The sequence below is a fragment of the Lynx canadensis genome, chromosome D3 (genome assembly GCF_007474595.2).
Source record: "Lynx canadensis isolate LIC74 chromosome D3, mLynCan4.pri.v2, whole genome shotgun sequence".
Taxonomy (NCBI): Eukaryota; Metazoa; Chordata; class Mammalia; order Carnivora; family Felidae; genus Lynx; species Lynx canadensis.
The window spans coordinates 50,611,328-50,636,119 of NC_044314.2; the positions used below are offsets into that span (position 1 = coordinate 50,611,328).

General features: G+C 34.8%; 1 protein-coding gene across 3 annotated transcripts in view; it reads left to right on the plus strand.

Moving 5' to 3' along the window:
• ROCK1 (Rho associated coiled-coil containing protein kinase 1) overlaps positions 1-24,792 on the plus strand; it is a 160,365-nt gene that overhangs the window by 76,552 nt on the left and 59,021 nt on the right. For 2 of the 3 annotated variants that reach the window (XM_030336457.2, XM_030336456.2), the window contains exons 10-16: positions 2,042-2,201; positions 5,741-5,801; positions 10,541-10,629; positions 12,638-12,686; positions 18,262-18,397; positions 19,753-19,844; positions 19,957-20,203. In XM_030336457.2, the coding sequence (XP_030192317.1) occupies positions 2,042-2,201; positions 5,741-5,801; positions 10,541-10,629; positions 12,638-12,686; positions 18,262-18,397; positions 19,753-19,844; positions 19,957-20,203 (834 nt within the window). The remainder of the gene's footprint in view (positions 1-2,041; positions 2,202-5,740; positions 5,802-10,540; positions 10,630-12,637; positions 12,687-18,261; positions 18,398-19,752; positions 19,845-19,956; positions 20,204-24,792) is intronic. The other variant, XM_030336458.1, reaches the window with a different exon arrangement.

The following is a 24,792-nucleotide window of genomic DNA, read 5'->3' on the forward strand; positions in this document are numbered from 1 at the left end:
TATCTGTATTTCCTTATTTATTTATTAATGTTTGAGAGAGAGCACATATGAGCAGGGGATGAGGACAGAGGGAACAAGAGAGAGAATCTTAAGCAGGCTCCACGCTCAGTGCGGAGCCTGATACAGGGCTCAGTCTCATGGGCATGAGATCACAACCTGAACTGAAATCAAGAGTAAGGCGCTTAACTGAGTCACCGAGGTGCCCCTACTGTGTTATCTATGAAAAGACTAGATACATCTGAAACAGCAAGAAAAAAATCACCAAGCATGCTCTGCTTCCTTTTAAAATCATTCTTATATGATAATTTTCAAGTAGGGATTTTAGCCTCAACACTAGACCAGATAAGTCTTTTTGTGTGTGGCTTACCCTGAACTTTCTTGGGTGTTTAGTGGTTCCCTGGTCTCTACCCACTAGATGCCAGGAGCATACCTCCCTCAGTTATAAGAGCTCAGTCATTGCCAAATGTCCCACAGGGGGGCAAAGTTGTTTTAAAAATGAGACCCACCGTTTAAAAGTACAATTTATGCCAAGACCATAATTGGCTTACATACTTTATAAGAAGAAGCAACTTTCCTCCCACTTCATTTTACAAATTAGGCAGTTAGTAGTATTAGGAAGTTAGAATCTAGTCAGGACTGCAGTTCTCCTGGTCATTAAGACGAGAGAATGGTGGAAAAGGTCTTTTCTCATTCATTTTTAGTTAATATTATAGCTTCTTTGGGTTAAATATGTTTCATTCTCAGATTCATGAGATATTTCACTGTATCTGTGATGCGCATCAATAGTTATTTCTTGCCTGGAATACCCAGATAATTCATTAGAAAAATGATTCCTTTATATAAAAGATTAAGACTGTGAAACCAGGTCAATTATTTTTTGTTGCTCATCTTCATCTTTTTTAAAGAAACATGAGATGATTATATCTAAAATAATTATTCAATGTTTAGTTGATATTTCCATAATGTTTTATTAATACTACTGTATCTTTAAAAAGCTTTTTCTCTAAAATGTATTTTTAGGTGTATTCTCTGTAGCCTATTCAAGTTCCAAAATAAAATAGTGGTAATATTAGTTTCATGTTATTTTCTCCCATATTATGACGATTTAAGCATTGCCGTATATACTTGTTAGACGAGGGGCCTGGGTGGCTTTGTGGGCTGAGTGTCTGACTCTTGGTTTCAGTTCAGGTCATGATCTCACAGATCCTGGGTTTGAGCCCCATGTTGGTGTCTGTGCTGCTGGTATGCAGATTGCTTGGGATTCTCTCTCTTTGCCCCTCCCCCACTTGTGAGTGCACGAGCACACGCTCTCTCTCTGTCTCTCAAAATAAATAAACTTAAAAAAAATTTTTACGAGTCTTGCTCTCCATCACATTTATAACTCTTGAAGATTCTGTGTGCATGTTTTGTATCTCTACCCTCTTTTCCTAACAGCCATTTCATAAATACCTCATGGAGTCATCATTTAATGACTTGATTCAGGGAAGGTAGCTAGACTGAAAATAAAATTCAAAATACATTGCTCCTTGTGACTTAGTCTTATAGAGATATTGAGTTGGGGGGAGGGGTGGATACTAACCATCTAAATTCTAGATTAATAAATATATTTCAGTACCAAATGTTATATCCAGGACTACTAAGAGGTAGGTAACCTTGATTTCTAGTTTGTTTCATTTGAAATCAATCAGTTTTGAGTATAATTTATTATGCTGTGGTTTCTGCAAAGTCTTTTGTAGAGTCCTGACTGTTTTTGCATATTTATATTATGGTATATTCTAAAACCTTTATACTTGCAATATTCAAATTAAACTTGAAGTATAGATGATAATTATAGGAGATGATTGTTTCATAGAATTGTAATGGTCAATATCAGTTGATTAATAGCCCTAATAAAATTGGGTGAAATAGGATTCAACCCATTTGGAATTTGGTTTGCAACTTATTTGTATGTAAGAAACTTAGTAGTTGGTATGGAATCTTTGCTTCACTTTATTTTTATATTAAATTTGAAGTAAGCTACTAATTTTGTTTCCATTTTTAGCTGTAGCGCCAGTTGTACCTGATTTAAGTAGCGACATTGATACAAGTAATTTTGATGACTTGGAAGAAGATAAAGGAGATGAAGAAACATTCCCTATACCTAAAGCTTTTGTTGGCAATCAGTTACCTTTTGTAGGATTTACGTATTATAGCAATCGTAGGTAAGTATGCTAAACATTGATTTTAGGGGTAAGTACTAATTTTGTAGTCTATTATTTTCTTAGGGATATCTCAAAGTCACTTTAAGAACATTTAATGGTATATGAAGAGATATCTTAATATGCCATTTTTCAGTGATGTATGATACTTGTATTATTCCATATTTCTTTTAGACTCATCCATGATCAGGATATTGTGTTTCAGAAATCATTTACTGAATGATGCACTATATATGTGTTAAAGTTACAGCAATTGGGGTGCCTGGGTGGCTCAGTTGGTTAAGCGGCCAACTTCGGCTCAGGTCATGATCTCGCAGTCCGTGAGTTCGAGCCCCGCGTCGGGCTCTGTGCTGACAGCTCAGAGCCTGGAGCCTGTTTCAGATTCTGTGTCTCCCTCTCTCTGACCCTCCCCCGTTCATGCTCTGTCTCTCTCTGTCTCAAAAATAAATAAACGTTAAAAAAAAAAGTTACAGTAATTAATAAAAGATTCTATTAATACTTATATTTTAGTTAATCTTGTTATCCAAAGAATTCTGGTTTTATGATACACTTTGGAAGAACATATAGTTTTCTAGCATTATCATCACTAGATTGATGTTACAAAGGCCTGTAAGCTTTAGTAATTCAAAAATTAAGTGATCCCTCCCCAGAAACCACTAAATGAATTCACCATATCTTACAGCATTTAGACCTTGTGACCTTGGGCAAATAACTTCAACCTTTTGTGCTTCCATTTTCTCAAAAATAGGGATGGTGATGATGATGATGACGATGATACTTGTCTCATAGGATTATTGTAAGGGTTCATTATATCAATACAGTAGAACAGAACAATGCTTTGCATGGAATAAGCACTCAATGTTAGCTGTTATTAGTATGAGCTAATGTTAGCTTTAGTCTTCAAATCGATATGAGAAACAAATTAAACATTTAACATAATTTCAGTATGTTGAGCATTCATTCATTCATTCAAACAAACATATTTGCCAGCTTATTTTTTGTCAGGTAGGGAGACAAAGATGAATAAGCACGCAGGGAGAAAGATGAATAAGATATAGTTATTAGTACCTTCTCTTAAGATGCTCGTACAGTAGTGAGGAAATGGATATATTTTCAAGTGTAGCATTTTGTCATTTTAGTCAAAACTTTTTTATAAGACCCTATTCAGGCCAAGTTTAGAAAACAGGAAGGCAGATTAGTCCTGCCTTATGAGATTTCTCCAATAATACAACTGTAAGATAGTACTGAACACTTTTTGTTGTATCACCAACCAGGCAGGTAGTACTTGACTTTGATTCTAAGAAAAGTCCAGTATTTTAATCCTTTTCCCACAATATTCGTGAATATGACATTGTAGCTATTTTATATTGAAATACACAGAGGAAAAAAAATACACAGACAAGTTTTTCAGAGTGGTTTTTGCTAAAGAGTTCTTTCTTTCTGTCTTCCTGTCTGTCTATATTTTTGTACCTTTTATCAGTTATCCTCTGGCTTGCTTTCTGAACAGTTGTAATGTTGATATAAACACCCCCCCCCCCAGTGTTTTTGGATTTTATGTAGTTATATCAGTTAATCACTTTTTTTAGGTTTATTGATATAAAAGTAATCTTGAATTAAATAAACATTATACATACTATTTGTAGTACATTGTCACATACTTGATTATGTTCTCTAGTTTTTCCTGGCATCCATATGTTGCATATTCCAAACTAATTTCTGAGTTTCTCAAAAACAGAAATTGTACTCTGTTCTTCAGTACCACCACCTTATTGCATAATATAGTGTTGTTTAGTAATTGTTTATAACATGGTCGAAGGTGTGGTTGATCTTAAAGAATCAGCAAAATACTGATTAGCCTTAGTATAAAATGTAAGTATAATTTGAGTTATTGGCATGAAATAGAAAACTTCTGAAATTCTTACTCCTGAAATCCAAACATACTTTCAGTTACCAAGGGTAGAGATCTTTATTGCTGAAATACAGCGAAATGAACAAAGATTGTTAATAGTCTAAAGGTTAAACTTCTAGCTACATTTGTAATAATCTAAAACCTCTCATAAAGAGCTATCTAAATGACCAGATTCTATATGAAAGCAACAATGTAATATACAAAAGAACTTTGGGGGGGGGGGGGAGTGAAAGAATGAATGGATGCGTACATTTGGTGTCCTTAATTTCCAGTGCTGCATTTTGAGAAAGTTATATTATTAACTTTGCAGAAGCTAAATATTAACTTCAACTTATATAGCATATTAAAATTTAGAAGATCTCTTAGAAAATGGTCTGATTTCCTATCTAGTTCAGATTCTACTGGCATTGCCATATTCTTTTATTTACATCACATAATGTGGAATCTCACACTGAATTTCTGAGACAGTAGTTAATGGAATGAAATTGTACTACATCTAGAATTTGTCATTTGTTACATGAGACCTTTTTTCTACAAACCTGCTACACAGTGCCTAAAAACTGTCTTCTGATTATTTTATTCTCTAGTTGATCTGAATAATTTTCCAAGGAAAACATAAAAATGGCATATTTTCCTTTTTTTTTTTAGAACACTCTTAAAGGAACTTATCTTCTGTTTTTTACTAGTAGTGAATATGTAGTGCATTATCAGTTGCCCTAAAACAGCTAGGAAGTATATGGAGCTATTTGATATCTTTTTGAGAGTGTTCTACTGATTGACCACGGTGGCAACTATAGTGGTGGTGATGGTAGAAGTATTAATAGTGGTAGTTGTAGCATGGTAGAGGAAGTAGCAGAAGCAGTAGAAAAGGCAGCACTAGTACCTTACCTTTATATAACATTTGAGAGCTTAGAAAATCTTTTTCATATGATCTATTTAGATGTGTTTAAAAATCTCATAAGATATCTAAAGACTTCTAAAGATCACTACTATCTTATATGTTACCTACCTTTATAGTGAATATAAAGCCTTGGAGTCTCAAAAGGTTAGCAAGACATCACCAGAACTTAGGTTATGTTAACTATTTAGGCAAAAACTCTTTTTTTGCCCAGAAAGGCAATATCATTCTTGGCTGAAGAGTAATTTGGGGCAGAGAGAAAAGCTGTGCACATTTCTGTAGAAATCAACAATTCCTTATCCCCAATCCCTATTGCAAAAAGCTCTAAAAACTTTAAATACTTTAGTGATTTGTTTGGTGGCAAAAGCTGCCATAGCCTGCTCTCATGGCCGAAAACCTAATCTGAACTAACTCGAGACTATTTATAGTTTTTATTTATCCTACTTGGTATGAATAGTCATATGTGTGGCTGCAGGGATAGTAAGGTATATAATTACAGAGTGCTGCTCTGACCTAACTGGGGGTTTTATTTAATGTATGTATCACTTTTATACATATGTATCTTTATATAAAATCTTTATATAAAATAAGGAGTCATGAACTTGTACTCAATTTTTCAAAAGCAGAACAAGCACAATACTAAACCAAAAAATAAGTATGTAGTATATGTTACTGGTTATTGAATATTGAAGAGGTTTTTGGTTCTTTTAGTTCTAAAAACTCTTTTTCTCTCAGATACTTGTCTTCAGCAAATCCTAATGATAACCGAAGTAGCCCCAATGTGGATAAAAGCTTGGTAGGTATTTTTTTCTTATTTTTTAAAAAGTTATTTTGTGGACAGTGTGTTTTGTGTGCATGATATTAAGTAAACATTAAGTAAACATATTTCTTTTGATTGTGTAGTTAGTGAACTTAAATTTTGATAGTATTTTTTAACCTACTATCTCCTTCCAATTTGATTTCTTGCCTGAATATCAAATGGGATATTTTATGTGGAGATAATTAATAAATTATAAATTGCTACACAAATTGACAGTGGCAGTCTTTCTAATCTTTAGAATTAGGAATTTATGGTAAATCAAGGTATCAATACGGGTCTTGACAAGAAAACAGGTAACATAAACAAAAGACTTAACTAAAGAGAGTGTTGTATATATGATGAAATATACATAACATAAAATTTACCATTTTAGCCATTTTTAGGTGTATAGTTCTGTGGTAATAGGGGCGCCTGGGTGGTTCAGTCGGTTAAGCGTCTGACTTCGGCTTAGGTCATGCTCTTACGGTTTGTGGGTTCAAGCTCTGTGTCAGGCTCTGTGCTGATAGCTCAGAGCCTGGAGCCTGCTTTGGATTCTGTGTCTCCCTCTCTCTCTGCCCCTCTCCCACTTGTGCTCTGTCTCTCTCAAAAATAAATTTAAAAACATTAAAAAAAAAAAAAAGTTCACATTGTTTTCTACCACCATCTGTCTCCAGAATTTTTCTTCATCCCAAACTAAAACTTTGTGCACATTAAACTCTTTATTCCACTACCCCCAGCCCTGAGTAATCACTATCCTACTTTCTCTGTCTGTATGAATTTGACTATTCTAGACACCTCATGTAAGTGGAATATTTGACTTTTTGTGATTGGGTTATTTCACTTAGCCATGGTTTATCCATGTTGTAACATGTTTCAGAATTTGGTTCCTTTTTAAGGCTGAATATATCACATTCTGTGTGTATACCACATTTTGTTCGTTCATTAAAAGAGAGTTTAGTGAAAGGACTATTTACAGTGCCATGAGCAGGGTCAAGAGGAGCAATAAATAAAGGCTGTGAAAATACCCATTGATCAACAATAGTGGGAAACTATTGTCCCTAGTTTGAAAGGACAGGGAGAGACAGGTATTGTTGCCATAGTTCAGAAAAACCTAGCATCATCAAAGAGGAACATAGAATGTAGAACACTGCTATCACCACAGTAAGGCAATAAAAAGGTGGGGAGAATGAACACTTTCATTATCCCACCTTTTGATTTCCTACTGGTGTCTCCCATTTATTAAAGTAGAACAGTAAACCCAGGTAATGCAGTCTATAGATTTCAAGCTAAAGGAAGGATTGATTTCAAGGAGCATGGATTTCATGGCTAGAAAAGAGAGAAAGCAAATGGGAGAATAACCAGTATAGTCAGCACCATCTAATTTGTCCACTGAAAATTACTGTTATAAGTAATTATTAGAGACAGGAGTCCTTTTTATTGTCCATTTAGCTCATGTTCATGGGACAGAGGTTAAAAAATCTTACTTAGATTTGAGAAGGTCCTTTAGAGTTGACCAAGACTTTTCTTAAAAATACTAAAAACAGTTGGGGCACCTGGTTGGCTCAGTTGGTAGAGCATGAGACTCTCAATCTTGGGGTCTTGAGGTCAAGCCCCATGTTGGGCATAGAGCTTACTTAAAAAAATATGTTAGAAATAATTATTTGGCCATCCTTGGAGAGTTCTTTGAACTCTGTGTATTGTGGCCTACATATTATTAACTGAGGAGGGGAGTGTAAGTAGCAATCATGTTTTAAAAGCTGATGTAATTCTCTTGCTTCTTAATATATTTACTCTTAAATGTAAGATTGAACAGGTGATGTGAAGGGAAAGTGGAAAAAGGGAGAGTGAACTGTGTGAGTACCTGTTAGCTGTTTTGACCATCTATGTCTTTAAAAAAAATTTTTTTTTTTAACGTTTATTTATTTTTGAGACAGAGAGAGACAGAGCATGAAGGGGGGAGGGGCAGAGAGAGAAGGAGACACAGAATCGGAAGCAGCCTCCAGGCTCTGAGCCATCAGCCCAGAGCCTGACGCGGGGCTCGAACTCACGGACCGCAAGATCGTGACCTGAGCTGAAGTCGGACGCTTAACCGACTGCGCCACCCAGGCGCCCCATTGACCATCTATGTCTTTTAAATTCTCATCCTATTAGAGCTATTCAAGTTACGTAGTTAACAACGGCTCAGAAATCTTTAAAGTTAAAGAATCTTTGACCTAGGGAATGTGACAATAAGGCGCTGCTGTAACCCAGCTCTCACTTATTACTTATCTGTGGGATTAGTGGTACATCAGGCCTCAAAGAATATTTAGTGGAATTGTGTTTTCTTTGGGCTGATCTTGTTCAATGGTGATTGCCAGAAGTTTCTGTCGGTGGCTGCTGCTACCTTTTATCTTTTGCTCTGGTAAGAAAGATCACAGGGGAAGAAGAAAAATTTGATGTGCCTACTATTTCTGTTAACAGCTAAATACAATAGTCAACTGATGTAATTTTCAACTCTTCCTTGAAAGCCTTCCAGCAAATGCTAATGAACAGCTTTGCAATTGACAAATATAATGAATAATTTTCATTCCTATCTTATTTTTCTTTTTTGCTGCAAATGACACTGATTAATCAGTTCCTCCTTCTTTGAACTTTTGTAACCCTTTCATGTTCCCCTTCTTTCTTTTTTTCTTCCCACCTGTGTAGATTTTATTTTCCATCCCTTTGGCAGGATCTCTTCCCCCTTCTCCTCTTCTCTCCTCTTCTTCTCTCCCTCCCCTTTAATTATTAAATGTTTCTCAGGATGATTCTGATCTTGGCTCTCTGCTCATTTTTTGTAGGTAATCTCATGTGTGCAGCTTGCTCCTCTGAACTCCAAAGCTGTATCTCTCTTGTCTGTCTCTCTCTCTCTCTCTTTTCTCTCTCCTCACCTCTTCCTCTCTCTCTCTCTCTCTCTCTCTCTGATTGGATTTCCTTTCCTGTCCTTCTGTCAGGCACAAGCACTTCATCCTATGCCAGAGCTAAACTCATCCTCTCTCTGTCCCCTCCCAAGCAGCTCTTATGTGTTCCATATCTTTTGTAATGGTACTCTGTTCTTTCTCTGTCTTTCTTTCTTTCTTTCTTTCTTTCTTTCTTTCTTTCTTTCTTCTGTTGACATTTTTTTTCAGAATCCCACTTTTTAATTTTTTAATTAGTTTTGAAAAACGTTTATTTTTGAGACAGGGAGAATGAACAGAGGAGGGGCAGAGAGAGAGGGGGATAGAGCATCCGAAGGAAGCTCTGTGCTGACAGCAGAAAGCGTAATCTGGGGCTTGAACTCATGAACCATGAGATCATGACCTGAGCCGAAGTCAGATGCTTAACCGACTGAGCCACCCAGGTGCCCCATCCCACTTTGATTTTTAAAACATTTGTATTATTGAAGTACAGTTGACCTACAATGATACATTAGTTTCAGGTGTACAATATAATGACTTGACAATTCTATACATTACTCGATGCTCACTATAATAAGTGTAGTTACCAACTGTCATCATACATGTTATTATGTTATTGACTATTCCCTATGCTGTACTTTTTTGTCTCTTATTTTTAATCAGTTATTAGGTTAATTCTGCCTTCTGAATGACACAGTTATCCATTTCCTCCTCTTCATTCCTACAGCCTCTGCCTCATATCAAACCTTTATGCTTTTTTGCTTAAACTGTCTCAAAAGCCTGTTAACTGGTTACTTTGAGTAGAATTTCTCTTCCCTCTATTCTTTTCACCTTATTGTTACTGAAGTGGCATTTCTAAAATGCAGAAACTAATAATAATGATAATAATAATGTTGCCTAGGTGACTCTGTCAGTTGGGTGTCCAGCTTTTGATTTCGGCTCAGGTCATGGCCCTAAGGTTGTGGGATTGAGCCCTATGCTCAACGTAGAGCCTACTTGAGATTTTCTCTCTCTGTCTCTCTCTCTCTCTCTCTGTCTTCCCCCCCACCGTCTCTCTCTGTCCCCCTCCCCCTGCTCCTCTCCCCCACTTGCATTCTCTCTGTCTCTCTAAAGTAAAATGCAGATACTATATTGTTCCCCTTTTTAAAATGCTTATAGGTTAAAGTCCCTAACTCCTATTTTTGCATACAAGAATCATGGCCTCACTCACCTTTTCAGATTTTATGTGACTCATTCTCTCTGTTCTGGGCTCTGCCTATATTTGATTTCTTCCCATTTCCAAAATATATCATGTTTTCTTTTACCTCTCTACTTTTGGACTCATTCATTCTGGCTAAAATGCCTTTCTTCTACCACCTTTTCTGCTTAGTAAATATCTCTCATATTTTAAGTCTCATTTCAAACATTACATTTTCGTGGCAGAATTAGACATGACCTCTTCCCTCCTTTGGAACACCTCATATATAACTTTATCATCATTACATTATATTGTAATATTTGTGTGTATGTCTTTGGATTATTGTAGGTTCTTTTCATCCTCCTATTCTTCTGTGCCTCTCTGTTTAACTCTTAGCTTCATAAGCACAGGGACCAAATCTTTTTAATTTTTTGTATTACTAATGTCTACCACAGTGCCTGACATATTTGTAGGTGTTGAAAAAATGCTTATTAAATTAATAATAAATTCAGATTGAAAGGAAAGGGGTAAGATTGAACCAAATAATTTATTCTTGAGTAGGTATAGAATAACATAAACTTGTTATTTTTAAGTTCTCTATGAATATTCTTGTAGGATGAGTTTTGTTTTGTTTTTGATTAAAGCAGGAAAATTTGCAAAAAACAATTTATAAGCTGGAAGAACAACTGCATAATGAAATGCAATTAAAAGATGAAATGGAGCAGAAGTGCAGGTGAGAATATACTTTGTATGTTTTTAACATTAAAGGTTGTACAGCAAATACTTTTTTTAAAACTTGCCTTCTATAAAACAGTTGAAAATTAATTGGAAATAAGATGGCGATATACGGTTACTGCTTATGTACATTCAATGAAGAATGTCTTGCCTAGAATTGGAAAGTAATATTTATGTTGGCATTAGTTATAGACATATTGTCCTCAGAATATTTAAAGTGTATTTGTTCCTGGAAGTCTTTATTAAAAAACTATAGTGCCTATTCACTTAGTGCTTGATTTATTACTTTTTTCCTCCCATTTTAATTAGCTGACTGAAAAGGCAAATTAGATTACATTAAATGAGGTGCTTTTTAAAATGTAAATGTTAAATATTAAAATTCACTAAATCTAATAAGAGCCTGTATATTTATGAAATATGTAATGATGAATATTATTTAAAATAACCTGGCACAATGCTGAGTTACTTATTAACTACAAACAATAACTTTATATTTTTTGTGGAAACTATTGAATAAATAAGTAACACATTCAACAATAAGTAACATTCAACAAATGGCATTGGAAAACTGGCATTTTTGTGATTGGGCCAAAGAGGAAACAAGTAAAACTCTTACTGCATACCATTCCTGATAGACTAAATACATTAGTATATAGTGCAAACTTTTTTCAGAAAAGCACTTACATATTAGGAAATAATTAACTGATCTCAGGATTTGGAAGGAATTTCTAAGTATAAAATATGGAAATGCATAAATGTTGAGAAGTTTCTGCATCCAAAATTAAACTAATGATAGTGGCAATGGAAATCAATTTGAGAAGTAATAGGAATGGCCAAAGTGGTCTGTAATGATAGGAAAATGTTAGAGGAGAGGAATGGGGGTGGAAAGATAAACAGAATGTAGATTTTGGTGGACTTTGTTTTTAACAAGCTAAGAAATTTGGAACTTATCCTAAGATGATGGAAAAACATTGAAAGTTATTAAGCTTAAAAAATTGATCAAATTTGCTTTTTAAAAAGAACACTCTAGTTAGTTGGCAGCACTTGACATTTATTCAACTAAATGGGAATGAAGGAGGAAGATGAGTCAAGGATGGTTCCTAGGTCATGTCCTTTCTTAGGGACACTTACAGTAGGAAGAAATTAATATCATAGGTAAGAGTGTGGAGCAGAGGAAGTAACATTTTGGGCGTGCTGAGTGACATATTTGATGAAACATACATGTGAAACATTGCATATGCAGATTTGAAGCTCAGAATTCTGTTCAGAGCCAAAGAAAACAAAATGTGATGGAGATAATACACTCTTAGTTTATCTCAACTTTTCACCTTACTTGTTAAGTGGTATATTTACTGATCCATATATGCCACCTTTCTCTTCACTATGTAATCTTGTATAAAGGTTAAGTGGCTAATTTTTGTTTATTAGCAAGTAGTGCGTTAGGAAGTTCAGGGATCCTTAACCTGGAATCCATAGGGTCCGTCCCACAAAGGGTCCATGGATGAATTCAAGGTCCTTAAACTTGGATGAGAAAAAGTATTTTCCCTAACTTATAACTGATATTCAACATTTCCTTCCACTATGAACAAAAGCAGTAATCTACATCTATTAGCAGTAGCTGAATTTTTTTATTACTAATAGATACTACAAATATTTTTATTTATTATAGTTATCTCTATCATTTGTGCTCATCACTACTTTGAAATTACTGCTGCTAGATCTTGTGATTTAATATATTAATAAAGAAGCCACACATATTCCTGAAACACATTTTTTTTTAAAAAGACTATATTTAATATATTTTCGGCTTTTTTAATCCTTTTTTGCTTTAAAATATATTATTCTGAGAAAAACCCACAGGCTTTACCAGAGTGCCAAAGGGGATCCACAGCACAAAAACAGTTAAGACATCTTAGTTAAACAGAAAAGTAAAGAATGTGGTGTTGCACCCCTGAGCAATAAAAAGATAAACATATTTCTAATCTATATTGCTTTTGTTTTTACAGAACTTCAAACATAAAACTAGACAAGATAATGAAAGAATTGGATGAAGAGGTACTTTTGTTTTCTAATCAGAAGTTTCCCTGTTTGAGAGTTTTTCCTCTTTCAGATTGTTTTGTTTTCTAAGAAAATTGCATTGGAACTTTATAGGTTTAAATACAGAACAAAGTCAGAGAACTATGATGAAAGCCTCACTTGGGAGCTGTAGGTTCAAGTGATACAGATTAGATTAAACTTCAGTTTCCTTTGTGTAGTTTTATGCTAGAACCATGTTGAAATCTTAGTACATAAATTTCATTTCAGTTGTTCTTACTTAACATTTAAAAAGTGAGAAAGGAAAAGAGAATCAAATGGGATCCGAACTACATCAGAAAGAGACCGACAAATAGGAAGGAGGAAAGAATACAATTTAAAAAGGACTGACATTAACATAAGTTTATGTGATCAAATGAGTAATATATTGATTTTAGAATCATTCATGTTTTGTATGGTCACCTAGCAAGAAGTTTTTGTTATCAGGGAAAAATTTCATGATTCAGATGTTTGTTTGCAAATATATAATACATTGTCATTCCTTTTGATAAGCTTATAGATATCTTTCTACTCTGTGTATAAAGAGTACCCTTCAAAGAAATATACTTTCTATGGCCTTTTTATTGATTACTTCCTTTGTTGTTGTTGTTTTGTTTTTGGGGTTTTTTTGTTTGTTTTTTTTAGTTAATCTTTCTGGTGGTTTTTGTGCTATCTTAATTTTCTCTTGAGGAATAGTATCTGTCAGTTTTTTTTTCATTTGTAGCTTTGTATATGCATATTTATGTAATACATATACATGTTATGCATATATGTATAATATTTTGCCAACTTGCCATTGGTCAGTGTATAATTAGTACTATTTATTTAAATCTCTTTAAGAAATCCATTTTGCAAATCCTCAGCTTTGGGTATTTCATTTCTAAAAAACAGGTAAAATTCAAGTATGCTAAGTTTAAGATCAGTCCACTAAGAAAATAATAGTATTCATAAATTTGTATCTGCCAAACAGACCTACAAAATATGTGAAGTAAAAGCCAATAAAACTGAAAAGATGAATAGACAGATCCATTATTATCGTTGGAGACTTCAATATCTATCACTCTCTAGACAGAGAATCCACAAACCTATAGGAAAGCTCAACCACACCATCAGCCAACAAGATATGTTTAACATTTGTAGAATCCTCTGCCTGACAACAGCAAAATATACATTCTTTTCAAGCCTTCAAGGAATACATACCAACATAGACCATATCCTGAGCAAACTTCTGCAAAAAAAAAAAAAAAAATTAAAATTATACAGAATGTGTTCTCTGACCAAAATGTAATCAAACTAGAATGACTAATATATCAAGCAATTCTGCAAACATATGGAAACTAAACAACATAGTTCTAACTAATCCATAGGTCAAAGAATACTTCTAAACGGGAATGAAAGGTTATGTTGGAATGTTAATTACATCTCATTACATTAGAGTTATGGCTCTTACTAAAAAAAAAATGAAATCTTGCCATTTGCAACAACCTATATGGGCCCAGAGGGTTATATGCTAAGTGAAATAAGACAGGCAGAGAAAGACAGTTACCATATAATTTCACTTATATATGGAATCTGGAAAACAAAAAAACAGACTCAAATACACAGAACAAACTGATGGTTGCTGGTGATATGGGTAAAATTGGTGAAGAGGTGCAAACTTCTAGTTACAAAATCATGGAGATGAAATGCACAACATAGGAAATATAGTCAGTAATATTGTAATAACATTGTATGGTGACTATACTTACATGGTGAGCATGGAGTAATGCATAGAACTGTCATATCACTGTGCTGTACACCTGAAACTAATATAACATTGTGTGTCAACTATACAATAATAAAATAAGTTATGGCTCTTCATCTTTAAAAAAAATTTGAATAATGAAAATGAAAATAGAACATCAAAATTTGTGGGATGCAGCTAACATAGTGTTCTAAGATAAATTTATGCAGTAAAGGCATACATTAGAAAAGATGAAAAATCTCAAATCAGTCATCTAAGCACCTACCTCAAGAACTTAGAAGAGTAAAATCAAAGCAAAAAGAAGGGAAGAGAAATAAAGATAAGAGTAGAGATCAGTGGAATTGAAAATAGAAAAACAATAGAGAAAATCAATGAAAACAGAAAGCCAGCTATTTGGAAAATTGACAGACCTTTAGCAAGATTGATAAAGGAAAAAGAGGACACAAATGATCAGTATCAGGAATAAAACAGGGCAAGCATATCACTATAGTCCCTCCAGATACCAAAAGGATCATAAAGGAATACTATAAACAATTCTAAACATGTAAGTGTGAAATCTAGGTGGAATGTAATAATTCTGCCAAAAATACAAATTACCTCAACTCACACAATGTGAAATAGATTAGTTGAATAGTCCTATATAACTATTAAAGTGAATTCATAATTTAAAAGTTTCCCAAAAAGTAATCTTCCAGGACCAGGTGGTTTTACTAGAGAGTTCCACCAAATGTTTTAAAAAGAATTAATACCGGGGCGCCTGGGTGGCGCAGTCGGTTAAGCGGCCGACTTCAGCCAGGTCACAATCTCGCGGTCCGTGAGTTCGAGCCCCGCGTCAGGCTCTGGGCTGATGGCTCGGAGCCTGGAGCCTGTTTCCGATTCTGTGTCTCCCTCTCTCTCTGCCCCTCCCCCGTTCATGCTCTGTCTCTCTCTGTCCCAAAAATAAATAAAAACGTTGAAAAAAAAATTTAAAAAAAAAAAATAAAAAGAATTAATACCAATTCTACACTATCTCTTCCAAAAAATATAAGAGAAGGGAACATTCCCCAGTGAGTTTTATGAGACTAGAATTACCCAGATGACAAAATCTAACAAAGACAGTACTACGAAGAAAATCATAAATCAGTGTCTCTCATTTACAGCCAACTGATTTTTTTACAAAGGTGTAAAAGCAATTTAATGGAGGAAAGAGTCTTTGTTAACAAGTGGTGCTGGAGCAATTAGATATTCATAGACCAAGACATGAACCTCAACTTAAGTCTCATACTTTATGCAAAAATTAATTCAAGATGGGTCATATCTAAAGGTAAACATGAAAATATGAAACTTTTAGGAAAAAAAAAATAAGTGAAAACCCTAGGGACCTACAGCTTGGTGAAAAGTTCTTAGACATGACACCACAAACATGATCCACATGAGGAAAAATATTCAACAATTTGGACTTCATGAGAATTAACAATATTTGTTCTGTGAAAGAACATGATAAGAGGATGAAATGACAAGAAATAGATTGGGAAAAAATATTTGCAAACTATGTATATCACAAAGGACTCTATCTAGAATAAAGAACTCTAAAGCTTAGCAGTTGAATAAACAAACAATCCCATTTGAAAATTGGCAGAAGACATGTCACTTATCAGAGTGAATGACAAACACATGAAGAGATGCTCAACATCATTAGCCATGAGGGAAATGCAAATTAAAACTACCATGAGAAATCACTTTATAATCATTAGAGCAAGTAAAATAAAAAATAGCATCAATACCAAAACTGGCAAGAATATAGAAAAACTATCACTCATGCATTGCAAACGGGAATTTAAAATTGTACAGCCAATCTGGAAAATACTGCTGCAGTTTCCTAAAATACTAAGCATGCATCTACCAGGCGACCCAGCAATTGCACTTGTGGGCATTTATCCTAGAAAAAAAAAAAAAAACAACTTATATCCTTAAAAAACCTGTATGCTGTTGTTCATAATAGCCTTATTTGTAATGCCAAAAACTAGAAATAATCAAAATGTCCTACCATAGGTGAATGGTTGAACCAACTTTGATACATTTATATCATGGAGTACTACTCAGCAACAAAAAGGCATGAACTATTGATACACACAACAACTTGGATGGATCTTGTGGGCATTATATCGAGTGTAAAAAGCCTTCCCAAAAGGTCCATACTGTGTGATTCCATTAATATCGTATTCTCAAAGAAAGTCAAAATTACACGGAGAACCTATTACTGGTTGCCAGGAATGTGGGTGGTGGGAGAAGGGCATCTTCTAAGCTCTTAAGTAGTGGCTGGCTGGAAGGAGATCTTGTGCCAATGGAACAGTTCTGTATCTTGATTGCGATGGTGGTTCCATGAATCTACACATAAGCTAAAATAACAGAAACATATATACCTTATACCAGTATCAATTTCCTGATTTTGTTACTGTGCTGATGTTACATAAAATGTATCTATTAGGGGAAACTGAGTGGAAGAGTACAAGAAACCTCTCTGTGGTATCTTTGCAACTTCCTGAAATCAAAATTTAAAAATGAAAAGAATTAAAAGTTAGAATGATAAAATCTCAGAATTAGAAAGATCTTGGATGATCTCTGCAAATTTTACTAAACCTAACAGCATTGTCCTTAAAACATGAGTTTTGCTTAATGATGGGAAAGCCCAGAAAAACACTATAACGGAGATTTTCCCAGTGTGGAGTCTTAAAAAAATGAAGCTTCAAAAGCACAATATGGAAGTGGTAACTCAGAAAAAAAAGATAAATTTTTAAGTTGTGAAGGTTTGGCTATTTTTTTTTTCTTTAACCCTCCCCTCCCCTGCAGTTTTATTTTCTAAAGTAAGTGTCTCCTTCATTACTTTTTTTTTTTTTTTAATTTTTTTTTTCAACGTTTTTTTATTTATTTTTGGGACAGAGAGAGACAGAGCATGAACGGGGGAGGGGCAGAGAGAGAGGGAGACACAGAATCGGAAACAGGCTCCAGGCTCCGAGCCATCAGCCCAGAGCCTGACGCGGGGCTCGAACTCACGGACCGCGAGATCGTGACCTGGCTGAAGTCGGACGCTTAACCGACTGCGCCACCCAGGCGCCCCCATTACTTTTTAAATATGCATTAGTGGGTAGATACATAGAACATTTTAGAAAAGGTAAGTTGTTGAGACAGGAAGAGGACTAAAGGAGACACATAGGGACTAGTGAACTTACTACACACACTAGCATTTGGTACCATTTGAGTTTTGCACCATTTAATTATCAAATGTGTAATTATTATCTTTCATATTTATATCTTTAATTTAGGATTATAAATAAACCAAAATATTGGTAATGGAATGCAGTGTGGTCATCTTAAACTAATAAAGCAGCTTTCTGATAAGATTCATAGTTTTTTATATTCATGGATTTAAAAATCTGAAAATTTTCCATATCTAGTTTGAATAAGGGGATTCTCTCAGTCTTCCTATAAAGCAAGCTAATTCTATTTTTAGAAAGTTGTCGTTACAGGTACTTTCTGATTTTGAAACAAAAAAAAATCCATCTTAAGTCTTCTTTTTTTTTAATTTATTTATTTATTTTGAGAGAAAGAGAGGGAAGGAGGGAGAGAATCCCAAGCTGACAGCACAGAGTCTGACACAGGTCTCAGTCTCATGAACCGGAAGATCATGGCCTGAGCCAAAATCAAGAGTCAGATGCTTAACCAACTGAGCCACCCAGGCACCCCATTGTGTGTTTTATTTTAAAAGAATATAATATTCCTCTAAATAAATAAAGAGTTTAATTGCAGTGGTGACTTTTATCATTATGTTTACAGGGAAATCAAAGAAGAAACCTAGAGTCTACAGTGTCTCAGATTGAGAAAGAGAAAATGTTGCTACAGCATAGAATTAATGAGTACCAAAGAAAAGTAGAACAGGAAAATGAGAAGAGGAGAAATGTAGAAAATGAAGGTAAACTGTTTCTACTTTTGAAAAACACTGAAATTTCTGGCTAACACTATACTTGAGGTCTTTGTCATGAGGTGTCTTAAGGTTAGGGCCTATGATATATTTTTGAAGTCACAGTCCTAGGACACCTCATGACTTAATTAACCATGTTCCAAGATAAATGTATAACATATTAAAGTCAGTAGTCCTGTTTTAGCTAAAAGAGTGATTTTCATCCTTGTATGCATATTAGAGTCTCTTGGGAAGCTTTAAAGAATACTAATTTCATGCCTAACCTCTGAAATTCTAATTGAATTGATCTAAACATGTGGCCTGGGCCTTGGTATTTTTTATAAGCTCTCTAGGCAATTTCTTACAAGCAGCAATTTGAGAATTATTAACTAAAATTTCATGTTTTTTTATATTAGTGTTAAAAATACATTTAAAATATCTTTCTATACCCTTGATCCAGTGATTCATTTCTAGGAATTAATTTATGTATACACTTGTGCACATGCACACTGATATAAAAACAAGGTATTCATTGTAGCATTATGGCTAACATGTACTTTTAAGTGAAAAAAATAGTATTGTTTAAAATGAGAGTGCTTGTCTGTATATGCTTAAGTGTGTGTGTAGATGTGGAAAAATATATATTTTGTGTGCTTTTATGTATGAGGGTATGGACACATACACTGTCTTACGAAGCATATGCAAGAAATTAGTAATAGTTGTTGCTTGGGAGGAGAACCAGAAGGACTGGGAAACTATGGAGGGAGGGAAGCTTATCCTACACTAAGACCATTTGGTACTTTTGAATTTCGAACTGTTTTTAGATCTTTAGATATTCAAAGATTTATGCTATTCAAAAATAATACTAGAACTAGCTTTATTATATTTCACTAGTAGATTGAGCTTATTAACAGAATAAAGAATTTAAATATTGAGGCACCTGGGTGGCTCAGTCAGTTGAGTGTCCGACTTAGGTTCAGGTCATGATTTCACGGTTCATGAATTCGAGCCCTGTTTTGGGCTGTGTGCTAACATCTCAGAGCCTGGAGCCTGCTTCAGATTCTGTGTCTCCGTCTCTCTCTGCCCCTCCCCAGCTCATGCTCTGTTTCTCTCTCTCTCAAAAGCAAACATTAAAAAAAAAAAAAAGAATTTAATTATTACAAGGCTGAAAACAAATCTGTTGCGGTCTATATCGTAAAACAATGCTGTACTTTTTGTTGAATTTAAATATAAGTACTTCCATGATGAAATATGACTTTGGGAGTGGACCTATTGTAGCTGACTATGGCTACAATAGTTTTTTAAGGTACTTACATGTTTCCTCTATAATAACTTTCTAATTTCTACATTTTTTCTTCATTTTCTAGTTTCTACATTAAAGGATCAGTTAGAAGACTTAAAGAAAGTAAGTCAGAATTCACAGCTTGCCAATGAGAAGCTGACACAGTTACAAAAGCAGGTGAGTTTTTTAACTAAGCTGTTTAAAATTATAATTAATTAAAGTAAATTTGATTGTATTTTGGTCAACAACCTATTTTCTTGCTCTCACTATTTTTTTTTTTTTTTAATAGCTAGAAGAAGCCAATGACTTACTTAGGACAGAATCAGACACAGCTGTAAGATTAAGGAAGAGTCACACAGAGATGAGTAAGTCAATTAGTCAGCTAGAGTCCTTAAACAGAGAATTGCAGGAGAGAAATAGAATTTTAGAGAATTCCAAGACACAAATGGACAAGGACTATTACCAGCTGCAAGCTGTGTTAGAAGCTGAACGAAGAGACAGAGGTCATGATTCTGAGATGATTGGAGACCTTCAAGGTAATATTTTTTCTTGTGGTAAAATTTACTGGTTTAGCCATTTTTTTTTTTTAATTTTTTTTTTTCAACGTTTATTTATTTTTGGGACAGAGAGAGACAGAGCATGAATGGGGGAGGGGCAGAGAGAGAGGGAGACACAGAATCGGAAACAGGCTCCAGGCTCCGAGCCATCAGCCCAGAGCCTGACGCGGGGCTCGAACTCACGGACCGCGAGATCGTGACCTGGCTGAAGTCGGACGCTTAACCGACTGCGCCACCCAGGCGCCCCTAGCCATTTTTAAGTGTACACCTCGGTAGCATAAAGTCCATTTTTATGCAACCACAGCTACTATTCATCTCCAGAACCTTTTTATCATCCCAGACTAAAACACTATACCCATGAAACAATAACTTGCCATTCTCCAGTCCTTCCAGTTGCTGGTAACCACTATTCTACTCTATTAATTTGACTACCTCATAAAAGAGGAGCCATACAATATTTATCCTTTTGTATCTGTCTTATTTCTTTTAGAATAATGTCTTCAAGATTCATCCATGTTGTAGCATGTATCAGAATTTCCTTCTTTTTTAGATGTGAAGAAGAAGGATCTCTTGTGCACTTCCCATCTATTGGTAGGACTGAAAATCAGTGCAATTACTGTGGAAAACAGTATGGATGTTCCCCCAAAAATTAAAAATAGAATTACCATATGACCCAGTAATTCCACTACTGGGTATTTACCCAAAGAATACAAAAGCACTAATTTGAAAAAGAGGAGTGCACCCCTTTGTTTTATGTAGCATTATTTATAGTAGCCAAAATATGGAAGGAACCCAGGTGTCCCTCCATAGATGAATGGATAAAGAAGTAACATGTACAATATGTATGTGTATATATACATATACTGTATATTATATAAAGAAGTAATATATATATGTATATATGTGTATACATTGTGTGTGTATACACAGTGGAATATTACACAGCCATAAAAAAAGAATGAAATCTCGCCATTTGCAACAACATGACCAAACCTAGAGGGTATAATGCTAATTGAAATAAATCAGAGAAAGACAAATACCATATGATTTTACTCACATGTGGAACTTAGGAAACAAAAGAACAAACAAAAAGAGACAAAAAACAGGATCTTAAATACAGAGAAGAAACTGGTGGTTGCCACGGACAGGTGGGTGAAATTAGGTAAAGGGGATTAAGAACACACTTACCCATGAACATTGAGTAATGTATAGAATTGTAGAATCATTGTATTGTATACATGAAACTATTATAACACTGTTAATTATACTTGAATTTAAAAAATTAAAATTTGGGGGCGCCTTGGTGGCTCAGTCGGTTGAGCATCCGACTTCGGCTGAGGTCATGATCTCGTGGTTCACTAGTTCGAGCTCCATGTTAGGCTGTGTGCTGACAGCTCAGAGCCTGGAGCCTGCTTTGGAGTCTATGTCTCCCTCTGTCTGCCCCTCCCCAGCTTGTACTCTCTCTCTCTTTCTCTCTCTCTCAAAAATAAATGAAACATTGAAAAACATAATAAAAAATAAATAAAAATAATAAAACTTAAAACTTAAATTTTTAAAAAGAAATAAGAATTTTCTTCCCTTTTAAATGTGAATAATGTTGCGTTATATGTATATACCGTATTTTGTTTATCAAAGGAAGGTAATTTTTAAAAATTTATTTTTAATTGTGGCTAAAAACATATTAATCATTTTTAAGTGTAAAGTAATATATTTTTTATCATATTGCTCTCATAAACAAAATAACTTTGGTGAAATTGGAAGTGATTAGCATTCTTTCTCTTTCAGGATAATTCCTACTTTTCTGTCACATTGTAATTTCTTCACTCTCACAGGCACCCCTGTGAGGTCAGTAATGTATTTCTAATTTTACAGCCAGATTACTGAAAACTTAATTTTAAAACATGCCTAATTCACAAAAGCCTTACTCAAAGTGGGACTAATCAAAAGAAGATTATAACTATTAAAACCTGGGAATTCCTTGTGCATTGTTGGCAGAAATAGAAACTGAATTACAGAAATAGAATCCCATTGCTAATAAAGAACTATGTTCTTAGGAAGGTTAGGATTACAGATATCAGCTGTCTTTATAAATCTGAAAGGAAAAAAATTGAGTGTAACAGTAAAGAAACAGTTTTGGTAATGGAAATATAATCAATTTGTTTTCAAAAAGATTCCTGTCTCTACCCACTTCTCACATATTTTTCTATTTTCTGTTCCTATTAGCAAAAGGATCCATACTACATAATCAAAACAGATACGCATAGAAGTTGCCAGATGTCTCAGGGGAAAGTTGGAGGAGGGGTAGTCCTTTTAACCTTAGTCACAGGATGGGAACATAGTTTGGGTTCTCATGGGGCTTGATGACTAGCTATAATTCTGTGGAGAGAGGTCAGGGTCAGTTTTTGTGACTATGGAAACGGAAATTAAGATCTCCTGTTGGTTTTTAGCTGAGGAGCGTTGTGCAATCTTATTTCTCAGGGACTAGACTTAAAATAGATTTGAATGTAACCAAGAAAGTAACTTCATTATATGTGTTAAAAAAACCTCCTAGTTCACTTCCTTAAATTGCTTCTCTAGGTCTTTTTATGTACAGCTTATTACCTGTGTGAAAGTCACTTCACCTGCTTTCTGTATATATAAACCAAGGAGATTAGAATAGGTGACCCTTATAATCACTCCAATTTTAAAATTATTTAAGTCTGTGATCTGCTGGATATGACTGAGCTTTGAAGTGCTTTTGCTTTCAAGGAAGAGACCATCATATGTTCATCAACAGTGGTTTTAACTGAATCTAATATTTAGATATAGGTGAAGGTAAGGAAAATATATAGCATGCTTTATTGTTGATGTTTATCCTTTTTCAATGCTTCATGAATCAAAAAGCTCATATACATTTAAAATGCACACAACTTGGGGCGCCTGGTGGCTCAGTCAGTTGAGCATCTGACTCTTGATTTCAGCTCAGGTCATGGTCTCATGGTTTGTGCGTTTCTGCCCTACATCAGGCTCTGTGCTGACCTCGCAGAGCCTGCTTCAGATTCTCTCTCTCCATTTCTCTCTTCCCCTTCCCCACTTGCTGTCTCTCAAAAATAAATACACATTTTTTTTAATGCACACAACTTGGGGTGCCTGGGTGGCTCAGTCAGTTAAGCGTTCGACTCAGGATTTCAGCTTAGGTCATGATCTCATGGTTTGTGAGATCAAGCCCTGGGTCAGGCTCCACACTGACAGCAATTCTCTCTCTGCCCTTCCTCCTCCACACTCCTGCATGCACTCTGTCTCTGTCTCAACATGTAAATAAACTTTTAAAAGATGTACGCAATTTATATGAGGCTCAATATACGTATTAAAGATTCATCATGGTAAAAAAAAAACCCACAGATCTTACATTAATCTTATGTGGTTCATAGGAATTTCAGGTCCCTCAGGTATAAATTTCTCATAGTTTGTGATGCTGGGCTTCTGACAGGGTCATGATTATTTCCTAGTTAAATGTCTTCCATGTATCCATTATGGGCAGAATCTTCTTTGTTGTGTATGGGAAATGACTTCCCAAACATAACTGGTTAATAAATATTTTAGCCTTTGTGGGCTACATACTGTTGCTTTTACGTATTCTTTTTTTTTTTTTTTCAACGTTTATTTATTTTTGGGACAGAGAGAGACAGAGCATGAACGGGCGAGGGGCAGAGAGAGAGGGAGACACAGAATCGGAAACAGGCTCCAGGCTCTGAGCCATCAGCCCAGAGCCCGACACGGGGCTCGAACTCACGGACCGCGAGATCGTGACCTGGCTGAAGTCGGACGCTTAACCGACTGCGCCACCCAGGCGCCCCACGTATTCTTTTTTACCTTTCACAACCCTTTAAAAATGAAAAAGCATTCTTAGCTTCATGTCTATAGAGAAGCAGGCTGAGGGCTTGAAGTTTGCCAACACTTGGACTAGTATTTCAAGGCTGCTGTAACAGACAAAAGCTAGCTTCTAAAAGTCTAGGAGATAGAGGCTTAAACAAAAAGAATGGATACAGATCAAAATGTCATTAAGGAATGACAATTTTAAATGAAATGATAAGCTTGTCATCCAGTAACTTTGTGATTCTTAGATTGAAATGCAAAGAGAAATTTTTTTAATTAACCATTTGAAAAAGTTTTGTTAAAAACCATTTTTTAGTTGGTTTCTTCAACTTTGAATTTTGGAAAATTTCATACATATACCACAGTAGAATATTATAATGATCTCCTTGTGTGTACTCATCATCCAACTTCAGTAATCTTCATCTAGCAGCCAGTCATGTTTTGTTTATACCCCCACCTCCCTTTCCCAAACCTCTGACACTGAATTCTTTTGAAGCAAATCTCAGGCATTACTTTGTTTAATTTGTAAATATTTCAGTATCTCTTAAAGCTAAGGACTTTTTGGTTTTTTTGTTTTTGTTTTTAACAATACTGCATAAACTTTATTTTTTTAACCGCTGGATTTTTTTTTTATTTTTTAAAATTTATTTTTTAATTTACATCCATTTTAGTTAGCATATAGTGCAACAATGATTTCAGGAGTAGGTTCCTTA